This window comes from Balaenoptera acutorostrata, chromosome 5 (assembly GCF_949987535.1).
Source record: "Balaenoptera acutorostrata chromosome 5, mBalAcu1.1, whole genome shotgun sequence".
Classification (NCBI taxonomy): Eukaryota; Metazoa; Chordata; class Mammalia; order Artiodactyla; family Balaenopteridae; genus Balaenoptera; species Balaenoptera acutorostrata.
The window spans coordinates 52,691,325-52,705,306 of record NC_080068.1 but is presented as its reverse complement, the minus strand read 5'-3'; the positions used below and the strand labels follow the sequence as shown (position 1 = coordinate 52,705,306).

The 13,982-nt window shown below is 36.3% G+C and overlaps 2 protein-coding genes across 11 annotated transcripts in view; one reads left to right on the top strand and one right to left on the bottom strand.

The window, feature by feature from the left end:
- The window catches only part of LOC103007378 (alpha-fetoprotein-like), a 100,894-nt gene that overhangs the window by 33,411 nt on the left and 53,501 nt on the right, over window positions 1-13,982 (top strand). For 2 of the 9 annotated variants that reach the window (XM_057547029.1, XM_057547026.1), the window contains one exon: window positions 6,540-7,299. The exons of 1 other annotated variant lie outside the window; for it this stretch is intronic. In XM_057547029.1, the coding sequence (XP_057403012.1) occupies window positions 6,540-6,617 (78 nt within the window). In that variant the 3' untranslated portion in view covers window positions 6,618-7,299. Of the gene's footprint in view, window positions 1-1,359; window positions 7,301-13,982 lie in introns of those variants that run through there. 6 more of the 9 variants (XM_007179843.2, XM_007179839.3, XM_057547027.1 and 3 more) reach the window with 5 other exon arrangements.
- Window positions 8,673-13,982, bottom strand: part of RASSF6 (Ras association domain family member 6) — a 68,343-nt gene continuing 63,033 nt past the window's right edge. Inside the window, exons 9-12 of one of the 2 annotated variants that reach the window (XM_057547031.1) lie at window positions 13,081-13,199; window positions 12,888-12,985; window positions 12,742-12,790; window positions 8,673-9,550 (exon numbers count right to left, since the gene is read on the bottom strand). In XM_057547031.1, the coding sequence (XP_057403014.1) occupies window positions 9,533-9,550; window positions 12,742-12,790; window positions 12,888-12,985; window positions 13,081-13,199 (284 nt within the window). In that variant the 3' untranslated portion in view covers window positions 8,673-9,532. Of the gene's footprint in view, window positions 9,551-12,652; window positions 12,791-12,887; window positions 12,986-13,080; window positions 13,200-13,982 lie in introns of those variants that run through there. The other variant, XM_007179845.2, reaches the window with a different exon arrangement.

Below are 13,982 nucleotides of genomic sequence, written 5' to 3'. Positions count from 1 at the left end.
GCACAGAAAATTCATGTTAATTCATGGAGGGGACCTGGGATGGACCGTTCTGCTGGGGACATGACTTGAGAAGCAGAAACTAGCATATAGTAGGTAATAGTATCCGAGTAGAAGAATGCAAGCGTGTGGTTCAAAAAATATATATAATATAGCAGGCTTTACAGTCAAAACAGGCTGGGGCTAGTTAGTCCTAGTTGGGACTAGGTTTAGCAGTGGCCCAGGGAAACGTTTTCACAGGTAACAATTTTCATGAATGCCTCAATTACCTTCAGTGGCTCTTTTCTACTTTTTCACCTAAACTGTACATGTGCTTATGTTAAAAGTCATATATCTATGGTCTAGTCAAAGGTAGGCAAACTACAGCCCTCTGGCTAACTCAGCTCCACTCCCTGTTTATGTAAACAAGGTTGTGTTGGCACACAGCCTTGCCCATTTATTTGCGTGTTGTCTATGGCCGCTTTTTACAACAGCAGAATTGAGTAGTTGTAAGACTGAGTAGTTGTGACAGACTGAATGAACTGCAAAGCTCCAAATATTATCTGGCAGTTCACAAAAAAATTTTGCTGACTCCCAGACCAGCTGATACACAAAATGAAAATAGTCACAAGTGCCCATTTATTTACTTTAAAGCCCTTTTCACTTTTTTGTAAAACATTCAGAAAACAGATCTCTACCTGAGTAACAACCCCATATCCACACAGATAAACATTTTTGCAGAAGGGCCTGTGCCTAAAAATTCCCAAAGGAATTTTCTTGAAGTGTTCTTGCTCTTGAGTGTGAATGCTTCTTGCTTGAACTATTTCATCAATAGCATGATAGGAAGATTTCTGTGTGCTTTTTTTCCCACACTTTTTGTCTGATGGTGCTCTTCAACTTAATCGTTGAAAAGCCCAAACTTTTCCCCTTCCCTCCCCTTCCCTCTCTACTTTCTTTTAGGATTTCTCCACAAATTAAAGGAGAAAATAGGGGCTATCTGAAGAATATATCATGTTAATTAAAATTTGCTAGATGAACATCTTCAGATAGAAATGCTTATTATATGTAACTCTGCACCATCTATAAAGTGCGACCAAGTATATCTCCGTATGATTATTTTAAGGAGGTGATTCTGAAATATTCGTGTGCATCAGAGTTACTTGGAGGGCTTGTTAAAACAAAATCAATATTTTCCGTCCGCAGCGTTCCTGATTTAATAGAGCTAGGGTGGGGTCTGATTATTTGCATTTCTAACAAGTTCCCAGGTGCTACTGATGCTGCTGGTTTGGCCACCACTTTAAGAACCACTTTCCTAAGGTGAAAGTAGATAATCATAAACTGTTTCCTCCCTCCCTTCCCAATATTTTTATATATCTAACTTAGTGAGAAGTTGGAACCAAGGACAGTAACAAAAATAATAAAACCATTGAAAAATAACCTATTTATGAAAGGAAGTGAAAGATTTTGGGGACATTAAATACAAAGGTAAGACTGGAATATAAAAGCAATAACCTTACATGAATAGGCTTAGCAAAAAATATAGGAATATATGATCAAAATATTTTGGAATCTTATCATCAAGAATTTCGGTGAGTCTTTGTGCCTCTATGTTTGTGGAAGAGGTCTAGGTTTGACTGTAATGCAAATGAATAATACCTAGTGGCTTTGGGAGTCTCCATGGAACCAAAATCCCAGAAGTGAAGAGGCTTAGCCAATTAGCAGTCTGTAGATGTTCCAAGTTAGACTAACTGCTCCAGGGACCTACATGCATTTTCTTTGTTTTCTTTTCTGAGATTAGAATAGTCAATTATGTGAATCTGTTCTGCCTGTTAAAAGAGAAAGTGGGCAGGTTTGAAGACTGCCTTTCTAGCTATGGCTAGTGGGAGGGTAAAACATTTTTAGACAAGATGGAAGACATATTTTGAGAAGTAAACCAGAATGCAGGAAAATTCTAAGGAGAAAAAAGTGAACCAAAATTAATGTTGGAATGTTGGTAAGAATAAGAATGAAACAAAAAGAAGGAATAAAATAAGAAACTCAACCATACAAGGTGAATTTGGATCTTCCAAAGAAAAGGAATTTCATATTTCATGAACTAATAATGTGAATTGTAGACTTCAGCAGTTTTAAGGAGAAAACTACTCAGAAATTCTCTCCTCTAGGTCAGTGGGGAATGATAATTGTAGCCTGAGATACTTATCTGTCACCCAACAGAATATAACATAGAAGAAAGTTAACAAGAATTAGCAGGAATTTGGGCAGGTTGAAATGATGGTTTGAAAATAATACATGAAATTTAACAATAAAAAAAGCAAAGTTCTGCTTTTAGTTGTGACTCAACACAAGTTCACGGGGAAAGACTTGCTGGTTTAAGTGGTCTATGCATACAACTTGATGGGTCTACTATCAAAGCTATTGCAATCTTGGGATGCATTTCTGGAGAAAAAACAAGGATCAGATTAAGCAATGTGATATCGCAACCACATGGATCAGGTCACTCTGGAATACTGTATTTAGTTTCTTATGATATATTACACAATTTTTGAAAATTACATAAGTAATACATGAACATGGCAAGAGTTCAGACAGAAGAGCAGGGTACATTTCCCATTCCCAAAAGGTAAGCAATTTAAGTTTTCACTTTTAGTATTCCTAGTGATTACCATTATTACCTTAATAGTTTTTTAAAATATTGCTGTCACTTAAAGAATATAGTATACTTACCTTAACTTCAACAATACTACCAGTAGACTCTCAATTTTTTTTTTTAGGTAAAGTATTTTTGTAGTTTTAGCTCTTTTATTCGTTATACTCTATTTCTTGGTCCTTCGACTTCAATCAGCATCTAGTGATTTTCCAAAACATAATTAACATGTCTAAACTTCTTTTGATTTCTTTGCCAGCTTTCCTTTTTAAAGCTATACCATTACTTCCACACTGTCTAGGTTTATTCATCCTGCTTTGTAAATGTAAGGTTTATATGCTTTGTCAATAGGTTGATCCAAAAACTGGAAGGTATTAAATAGTGTTCAATAGTGTGTTTAACTGTAATATTATTTACAGCTGTACAATGAATGGATTGACCAATAGTTTAATGACTTATCCTGTATCACTTAAAAAGTGTCAAGATTAAATGAAGTTTTTTTTCTTACTTACTATCAACTGCAGAAAATATGCCACATTTATTTAGTTTTACATATTTGGACTATGATTTCCTAGTACATCCTTCTTTTTTGAGAGTTTCTAATTACCATTCTTTTTCCATGTTGACAAATAAAGCATCTACTTTCATCACACCACTAAAATATATCACACCGCTAAATTATATCAGGTTCTTAATCATACAGTTTTTGTAATAGAATATTCTATCATCTTAAAGTTTGATAAGATTTGAAACTTAAAGTTTGATAACATTTGAAAAGTCCTCTGACTTAATCTTTCAGTTTGGATTTAGTTATTTCTGGGACTGATTTATGGCTGTCCACTAAGAGTTTCTTTTTAAGTGTAACTCTGTGTAAAATTGACTATTTCTAACATCCTATTTTGTGTTTTTTTCCTTGGATTCTTTTAAGTTTTTTTGGCTACATTCTTAACTTATGTATGTATGTATTTATGTATTTTTTCAGAATGGGACCCGGGTGATAAACTTTTGGGGCCCTTGCATATTTAAATATTATTTCTCCCATATGTTTACACAGTTATTTTTTAAGCTGGTATGTTAGTTGGGGTTCTTTAGTTGTAAATAATAAGATCAAATTCTGGCTAACCTAAGTAAAAATTAGTACATTGAAAGGATAGTAGTGACTTCAGGAATCTTTAGGAAGTTTAAAAAAATGGGCTGAGCAGGAGATAAGAACCAAAGCAGCTCAGAAATCAATGACTTTCTGGTCTTTTACTGCTTGTACTTCTCTAATGTTACTAATCTGAGCTTCTTTCTCTGCATTTTGATATGTTGATTAATATCACACTAATGACTTTATTTCTCAGAAGTTCATTATAGCTCTTACATTGATGGTTTTTTTTTTCTTTTTAGCATCAGTAGGCTTTATTCTTTCTGGTATATTGTTACTATTATTGAATTGGGATTTCAAAAGAGATGAGAGGTGACCCATTTTAAAAGGATCTTGTCAAGTTGTTATGTCCAGCAGTATCTAGAATGTAAAAAGGTTTGAAAAGCATGTCACAGGATTTGGAGAAATAGACTAGTAATGTTTACTCCAAAGTCTTCAGATGGATGACAGTTTAGCAGTCTCCTATACAGACAATGTACAGGCTGGAAGAAAATATTTGCAAACAATACTACTGACAAGGGATTAATTTCTGAAACATACAAACAGCTCATACAGCTTAATACCAAAAAACCAAACAATCCAATCAAAAAATGGGCAGAAGACCTAAATAGACATTTCTCCAAAGAAGACATACAGATGGCCAACAGGCACATGAAAAGATGCTCAATATCACTAATTATTAGAGAAATGCAAATTAAAACTACAATGAGGTATCACCTCACACCAGTCAGAATGGCTATCATTAAAAGGTCTACAAATAATAAATGCTGGAGAGGGTGTGGAGAAAAGGGAACCCTCTTGCACTGTTGGTGGGAATGTAAATTGGTGCAGCCACTATGGAGAACTGTATGGAGGTTCCTTAAAAAAACTAAAAATAGAGCTACTATATGATCCAGCAATCCTGCTCCTGAGCATTTATCCAGAAAAGACGAAAACTCTAATTCAAAAAGATACATGCACTCCAATGTTCATAGCAGCACTATTTACAGTAGTCAAGACATGGAAGCAACCTAAATGTCCATCGACAGATGAATGGGCGAAGAAGATGTGATATATATACACAATGGAATATTACTCAGCCATAAAAAAGAGTGAAGTAATGCCATTTACAGCAACATGGATGGACCTAGAGATAATCATACTAAGTGAAGTAAGTCAGACAGAGAAAGACAAATACCATATGATACAACTTCTATGTGGAATCTAAAAAATGATATAAATGAACTTATTTCCAAAACAGAAATAGACTCACAGACATAGAAAACAAACTTAATGGTTACCAGAGGGGATGGCAGGCGGTAGGGGGCGATAAATTAGGAGTTTGAGATTAACATATACACACTGCTGTGTATAAAATAGATAAAAACAATGAGGATCTACCATATAGCACAGGGAACTATATTCAATGCCTTGTAATAACCTATAATGGAAAAGAATCTGAAAAAGAAAAATGTATATACTTGAATCACTTTGCTGTACACCTGAATCTAATACAACATTGTAAATTAACTATCCAATTTTAAAACATGAATTAAAAAAAGGAAATAAATTAACATTCAAACAAAACAGAACAAAAAAAGTCATGGGTCACCGCGGAAGTAAGGATATGTAAATTCCAGAGGTATTTTTAAAAACAAGCCTAAATAGATTTCAATCTTTCTAGACAATTTAGGTGTGGTACTGTTTGAAGGTGGGAAGAAGAACTAAATTACTAGACTTCTAACCATTTTCTACAGGATCCTAGAGGCGCTTAGGAGTGCGAGTCATCTATCCCTCAGATGTGTGTGTGTTCATACCTTAGCAGTGGAGTTCTAGGCGTCCCATTTCCACTAAGCTAAAGATTTCACTTTTATCTACTTGGGCTTCCACAAATGATTTTTATTTGAATAAGGACTATACAGGTACAAATTGGGGAAAACTTTTGGACTTAATATCAAGGTCTACACCAGTACATATGAAGGGAGCAGAGATAATCTGATCAATTTTAGTGGTTTTGTTCCTCTTGAATTTCTATACCTGAATATGTAGTGATTTAGCATGGGATTACCCTAGAGCTGTTTTAAAATGCAGCGCGAAGCTGACGTTGATTATTCATTCTTACCCTGCAGCAAAAGAGTGCCATATTTTTGTGAGGAGGAAGCAAATTTTTATTTATTCTAGGTCTGGGGTCCTGAAAGTGGATGAGGCATTGCAGTTAATTAAGTCCTTAAGCTAAGGGACTAGGCCTGTGAGAAATTCTGAGACCTTGAGAGGCGGGCGTATTAGATCCCATCTCAGGCATGCAAAAGGGAAGTCTTAAAGATTTTCTGCTTGGGGATCAGAGCTGCTTAGCTGTTTTCTCTTTCTCACAGATGTGCTTATTTGCTTTTTTTTAGGGGTCCAAACTGATTAAAAAGTGCCAGTCTCTTTTGGGAGGCTAAATGATTCCAGCATATGTCAATGTACAATCTTTGCTGAGAACTGCTTTTTGTTTTTCATTAATAATGAAATGCATGTCTAATATTCAAAAGAAGAATCAACACCATTTTTCAGCTACTAGCAATGTTACTCAGGAACATTAGCTAGTCTGCACTAAATCTCTCCTTTCCTACTCAGCAGAGAAATCTACTTATTGTAACTCTCCTACAACCCACTTCCATTCCTTCTCTCTCGCCATAAGCTTTCTACTTCTCAGAAGCAGCAACAGAAATATGAAACCAAGGGGCCTTTCAAAACCTCAGGTGGGGGGCTTCCCTGGTGGCGCAGTGGTTGAGAATCTGCCTGCCAATGCAGGGGACACGGGTTCGAGCCCTGATCTGGGAAGATCCCACATGCCGCGGAGCAACTAGGCCCGTGAGCCACAACTACTGAGCCTGCGAGTCTGGAGCCTGTGCTCCGTAACAAGAGAGGCCGCGATAGTGAGAGGCCCGTGCACCGCGATGAAGAGTGGTCCCTGCTTGCCACAACTAGAGAAAGCCCTCGCACAGAAACGAAGACCCAATACAGCCATAAATAAATAAATAAATAAATAAATAAATAAATAAATAAATAAATTAAAAAAAAAAAAAACCTCAGGTGGATGTAATGAGCTACCACATTGAACTGGGACCTGGCTGCTGGGATTCTGGAGTGAAAAAGACCCCAAGTGCCATTTGTGGTTTCTATCTGTACCACTACTGAAAATGATTATTGATGAACTGAATGAAATGTGTTTTACAATAAAGGTACTTACCTGACTGTATTCCCTTTCATCTTTACCCGAGATATGTGATGTTGACATTGTCACCAAGGGGTCCTAACATATTTATATTCACTTGAGCTTTCAGTGATGATTTGTAATAGTAGTCTTTTCCCTGGAAATCCTGGCATAAATGACATAAAGAACTTATAATTTCGACTTAGTTTTGCAGGTTTTTGTTTTGTGTGTAATGAAGTAAAAATAAGCAGTGATATTTTAGTGCTTACTAAATTAATGATTTTGGTTAGAGAAAATGTTTAATTCTCATTATAGTGCTCTTTACTTGATTTCAGTTTTTCCTCACTCCAGTAATTTCAGCATGTTCATACATACTAGCAAATTAAATCCAATAAACATTTAAGTATCTATTGTATTCAATACACTGTGCTAGGCGTTGCAGGGAATAATATGAATATGATATGGCCAGATCACTAATGGATTTAAACAAGATATAAACACATAAGGAATTATAATAATGGGCAGATTTCACGTTTCCAATGTCACAAGGGCAGAGCTAACTAATGTGGAACCCAGGAGTTTGAGATCACACATAGCCACAGAGATCAGGAAAGTTCATGGAAGGAGTGACCCTGGCCAATGACTAGAAAATAGGCATGTTTTAACAGATAGATGTGGAGAGTGTGAGCGTGAATGGTGAGTGATTCAGATGGGTGGGTTCTGAGACAAGAATAAAGTAGTTGTGGGCAGTAAGACTTAGTGAAAGCCTAGGCTACAGTGTTGGGTGAGGACATATTGTAGTTTAGTTATAACAATAGCTAATATTTATCACACACTTCTTATGTGCAAAGTGTCAGCCTTTAAATATATTATTCCTATAACTCCTACAACTGTATAATGAAGTAGGTACTATTATTTCTATATTACAAGTGAAGACAGAGAGATGCCATTTGAGGGTGTGTAATTAGGGTGAGGCCATATATTCTAGTGGTTAAGAGTGTGGTTTCTGGAGCCGTAAGTTCAAATCCTACCTCAGTCTTCTACTAAAGAGCTTAGCAAATCTCCTAACCTCTCCATGGCTTACTTTCCTCATCTTTAAAATCAGGTTGAAAGATTAATTTCCTCACAGGAGTGTAATGGATGTTAAATGAGTTGATCTATGTAAGGCAAATGTTAAGTGTGGTTAGTTTCAACAATATAAAATTGCTGCTTTTGTAGGCCAAATATGGACAATTTCAAATGTCTCAGTCTAATAGTTTAGCTGTTATTTAGAAGAAAAATGGATGCTGTTGAGGGTTTTGCCCTCTTGAATTGCATCCTATTCCTTTCCTTTCACATGTAGATATCTCAATATAATAGATACATCTGCCATCTTTTCCACCTCATCAACTGCCTTGCAAATGGATTTCTTCAGTTCTTGAAGCCAAGTTGAACAACCCTAAACAAAATTCCATAGTAACACTGCCTAAGTGTATATTTCATACTGCCAAGAGATGATAAAATACACCACCATATTAGGGAAAACCATATAGAAAAGTTTCGATATGTTTTTAGCTACTAGATCAGATTTGTGAAAAAGGAGGCATATATACAGGGGATTTAAAAAAAAATATTTTAGACAATTTATTCACTCATTCTTTTATTCATTCATTAATTCATTCAGTCTTTTATTCAATTGATTTTTATTGAGCACATCCTATACACAGGACACCATATTAAGTACAACAAAGTATACAAAGATGAATGTGACAGGTCCTCTACCATTAATAAGTATAACATTATCTAGAACTGAATTTGAACTAATATGTAACTGGTAGTGAAATATTTGGACCACCTAAAACAAGGATGAACGGTTTTGTGACAAAAGTTTATATTCTTGTATTATGTAAAGATGACTCTGAAGTGAACAGATTTTTGTCTCAGAAATTATATCAGTTATCTATTGTTATGTAACAAATTATCCTAAAACATACCAGCATACTACAACAAACATTTCGTACCTCACACATTTTCTGAGGATCAGGAATCCAGGAGTGGTTTAGCTGGGATTTTTGGCTCAGGTCTCTCATGAGGTTGTAGTCAAGCTCTTTGCCAGGACTGCAGTCATGGAAGGCTTGACTGGGGCTGGCCGATGGCGCACACCCACGGCTGTGGGCTGCGGACGGGGTGCCTCAGTTCCTTGTTGGCTTTTGGGCTTTTGGAAGAAGGTCTCAGTTCCTGTTATATAGGCCTTTCCCTAGGGCTACTCTGGATGTGGCAGTTGGCTCCCCCCAGAGCAAGCAATCCAAGAGAACAAGCAAGGAGGACACCACAGTGACTTTTATGACCTAGTCTCCAAAGCCACAGCCTGGCACTTCTGCTTTCCTCTGTTCCTTAGAAGTGAGTTGCTAAGTCCAGCCCATTGGCAAGGTGAGGAAGATTAGGCTCCGTATCTTGAGAGGAGGAGTATCAAAGACTTCATACATATATTTAAAAACTACCACAGTAGTGATGTTAACATCTCACTTGAATAATTTATTTGAATTTTTTTGCATCTAGTAGAACTCTGTGCTTGCATGTACTTGCTACTTTTTTGTTGGCAACTTTTTAATCATAAATTTTCTATTTCCTAAATAGAAAAAGCAATACATGTTCATTACAGATTACTTAACAAGTGTAGAAAAATATGAAAAACATGAATCACCCATACATAATTCTCCAAACCAGACATAACCACAGTTAACATGTTTTTGGTTTGTAGTGTTTATGTACAAATAATAATATACATACATATATAAACATATATCTATATATCTTATGGGTAATAAACTTTTGGATATTGTATCTATATTCTTATCCAGATACATAAGGAGAATTTACTCTTATAATTAAAATTTATTAGAAAACAATTTAAGAGCTGCATAACATTCTATAGGTAAATGTTTCTTTCCTTCCTTAATCTTTTTTTCCTATTTTTGAACATTAGGCTATTTACTTCCTTTTATCACAATAAATAATAATCATCTTATATCTGATTATTTTCATATAAGATCCTACAAGTAGAATTATAGGATGAACTTATTACTAAATTGCTTTCAAGGAAAGTTATATTCATTTGTATTTCTACCAGTAGTTTAAGTGCCCATCTCATTGTAGTTTGTTGAGTATTTAATATTATCATTTCTTAATCTTCTTTAATAGATGAATTTCACTTTCCTTCGCTTTGCATTTTGTTGACACGCCAGTTATTTTATTGCGCCTCTGCCCCAAATTCACTCTTTGTTGTTGTCTGTGAAAATGTACATGGGAGCCTTTCTATATGCTTCCTTTGCAGCTTACATGATGTCATGCTTTGTCAGTAGGGGGCACTGGAGAAACACTGTAGGAGGAAGTTGGTCTTTCCTGATCCTGGGAAGCTGACTTTCTTCCTTCACTGCTCTACCCAGAGTGGTTTCTTCAGTGCTAGTTGCCTGTAGGGTGCAGCTCTCTTTATCTTGTTGGGTTCCTCCAACCCCTTTTGTAGCTTTTGATTTGGTTTGTGGTGGCACGGCCTGGAGGCCCAGTAGAGGCCTGTGTCCTAGCTCAGATCATTACTCTCCACACCTTCTCAACTTGGTGCATGCTCCCAGAGAGTGCCTTGTGGGGCTGATCATCTGGTAAGCCACTTGCCCCACCTTTGTCCCATGCAGCCTCGAAGATGCCACAGTCCAAGGCATACCCAGAGTTGTACTAGGTTCCTGCAGAGATGGCCCCTGCAGCCCCCCCCAGTCCTAGCAGCACCGGCAGCAGCGCCCTTGACTTCATTTGTGTGCCTACCCTTCAGCCTCAGCTTACCTGTGCCCCCAGACTTTGTTTCCTGCAGACCTCCAGACACCGACACTCTGTGATCTGGCTTTGTGCCTGCAGAGAAGCCCCAAGTCCCTTTGCTCACCTGCCCACCTGATCCACACTCCAGAGGGTTGTTCCTGCTTGTCCTACGACTGTGGCCCTGCTGTGTCCTGGGCAACCAGAGGATGTCTCCCTTATCCACTGGGTTGCAACCACACCTTCTCCAATGAATTCTCAGCTCCTCACCCCAAGCTTTTCCTTTGTGGGGTATTCTTCCTCAGCCTTAGGGTACCCTTTGGAGTTCTCTTCACATTTTTATAGTTACTCTATCTTTACAGCTAAGTAATTCTTTATATTAAATTTCCCCTGTTTAAATGACCGTGTGGTTTCTGTCTCCTGATTAGACACAGACTAATACAACTGATCGCTATTAAGATACAACTTTTTTCACATACTTAGTAGCCATTTGCATGTCCTCTTCTGCAATTTTACTTTTCAAGCCATATGTCTTATTTATTCTATCCAGGCATGGTATTTTTTAATGCATTTTGTAGACTTTCAATATATTAAAGATGAATCTTTTGTCATGTTTATGGCAGATACTTGACACTACTTTAAATAAGTATACTGAATTTTAACCATTACATTTGCTTTATTTTTGTGAGATGAGATTTTCTTATTAACTGATAGATAATAGGATGAAGATGCAAGCCCATGTCTTATTCCACAAAGGAGATTTCCTAGGACTGAAAAGCTCACAGCACACTTTTACTTTCATCTGGTTTAGGATTTGGTTACACTGAGAAGTAATACCTTTGTCTTAAACATGTTTCATATTTTGATAATTGATCTTCCAACTGGGTTTATTACATTCAAGCTTATCCCATAGTGTGTGTAATATAATCAGTTTAATCCAATGCTTATGAGGAATGCAAATAGAAGTAGTAGTGGAATGGAAAAGAGCTGCATAAAACTCCCTTTTAATACAGAGTTCATAAATAAAATCATAGATGATACTTGTGGCATTCTCAGTGCTTTTTCAGATTGGTTAAGTGTACTTGATGGACCCAGAGTGTTGTTTTGTAGAATGAATTGTCTTGGAGAAAAAAGGCAGAGCTCCAGATTTCCAGCCCAACTTCGGCTACCAAAGCTTTGCATTATCTTCTATATTCATTCAGCAACAAATGGTTATCATGGGTCAAGTCTTAGCCTAGCCAACAAAATACACTAAATCTCTGTGATACGTTTGTTTGGAAAAATAAAGAAAACTAGTTCAATTGACAAAAAAAAAAAAAAGCTTAAGAACACTTTTGAAAGTCATCAGTAGAACAGAGGGGGAAAAAAAAAGAAGGGCTCAGGTTGAGAAAATTACGATTTGGATTTCTTAACAGAGTCCATAATCTTTTCCATCCCAAAGGACAGACAGCTCTGATGTTATAGATAGCCCAAAGCCACCTATCCATAGAGAGATAGTCCTAGATTTTATAAAAAGGCTAGAGTTTAAGGAGCTGTGAAACACCATCACCATCAGATTCCTTGGTGGGGTAGTAATGTGCTGATTTTTTATTTTAAGAGCTGGCAGCTTTTACTTCTGAATCATTTCTGAGAGTCAGTTGATGAGAGTTCTCTTGACAGTTGAAGCTAAAATAAGTTTTAGCTGCATGGTATCTGAAGATGCCATTTAAATTCAAGTTCATTGAGTGTTTTACTATAAAAACTATTTGGAATACATAGTATCCGAGCTTATTCCAGTTACTGAAACTAAATTCAAGTTCCTTCAGTCCAACTGTGAACCCTACTTAACCTCTTCAGTTTAAAGAGAGACAAGCTTTTTCCACATTCAATTTCCTACAGATTCAAATTCACATATATTTATATAAATGCAAGTATAGAATTTATGCACTCAAATAGTTGTAATACCCTTCTAATTTTGTTGAAGTGTTTTAGCAATAGTGACCTGTATTGCTAAACTGTTGTCTCTGTTTTTATTACCTGTTTACTTCGAAGACATTTCAGTATGATAGCCTTTTCTGTACTGAATCTGAAATAAGGAGAAAAAGAATATTAACAACTGGACACATTTTGTGCCTTGAACCTATTAAAGAACGAAGCACCCAGTGTGCAAGCTCTTAACTTACTTTGTTATTGTTCTCTGAATCTCTCTTTTTTCTTCTTCATTTAATCTTTGAAGGATGGATTCCAGGAAAGAAAAATGAAAGTTAATATACTGAGCCACCTGAAAGAAAAACAAACAAAAACAGCAGAGCATTTGTGTGAGAGATGCTGAGTGAGGAGAGGGCAAAGACAGATTCAGGGCAATGGCATCCATACATCACTGCTAATTTCTTCTGCATCTTTATCCATGAGGAATATGCGAGCATTCTTTTTGGATGGTCCCTGTAGGAGTCTATGCAGTAGCGGAATGTCTGTTTTCTTTAGCCGTCTCTGCTCTGCAAATGAAAATAAGAATCAGCTACAGTCAGGAGTCCATTCTAGAGAAAAAAAAAAGAAACATAATTTGTCCATTCATGTTGCTTCTTCAGCTCACTTTGAAAGACCTAAAAAGAACATACAACAGGAGGAACTCAGAAAAGTAAATTGAAATTAAAACCTTTAAATGAACTAAAAATGGACTTCTTTCTCTTGCTATCCTTCAGGGTTTGACTTTCTATCTCAGAATGCCAACTTTGCCTTTGGTTTGGATGTTCAGACAAATCTTCAGTCCCATTTATGCCTTTTATCATGCAATGCTCCTAAAAAATTCTTTACAATTTTTCATTCATTCAACAAATATTTATTGATCTTTCCTAGTTCCATTGATGTAATTCTATCTTTCTAGTAGTTCAGATCCAAAACTTTGTAATTATCTTCAGTTCTTCATTTCTCTCTCACCCCACATCCAATCCTTGGCTTTTCTTAAAAATATATTCAGAATTGTTATTCGCATCAGGGGTATTTTTTATTATTTCATTAAACTATGGACTTCATCCATTCAACCATAATAATGAGATGAGAAAAAAATAACTTCCTATTTGGTATCGTCCCAGAGCTTCAAATTTCCAAAAGTCACAAATACTCCCACCACAAAATACTTCTAGCTTTCTGTTGAAGTAGTTTCACATCTGTGATTTCATTTTAGGACACAGTGCCTTTACATTCATTTTCTTTCCTCCTCCCTTCCTCAAATATTTTTTGAGTTCCAACTATGTACCAGGCCTTTTTCTCTGTACTGG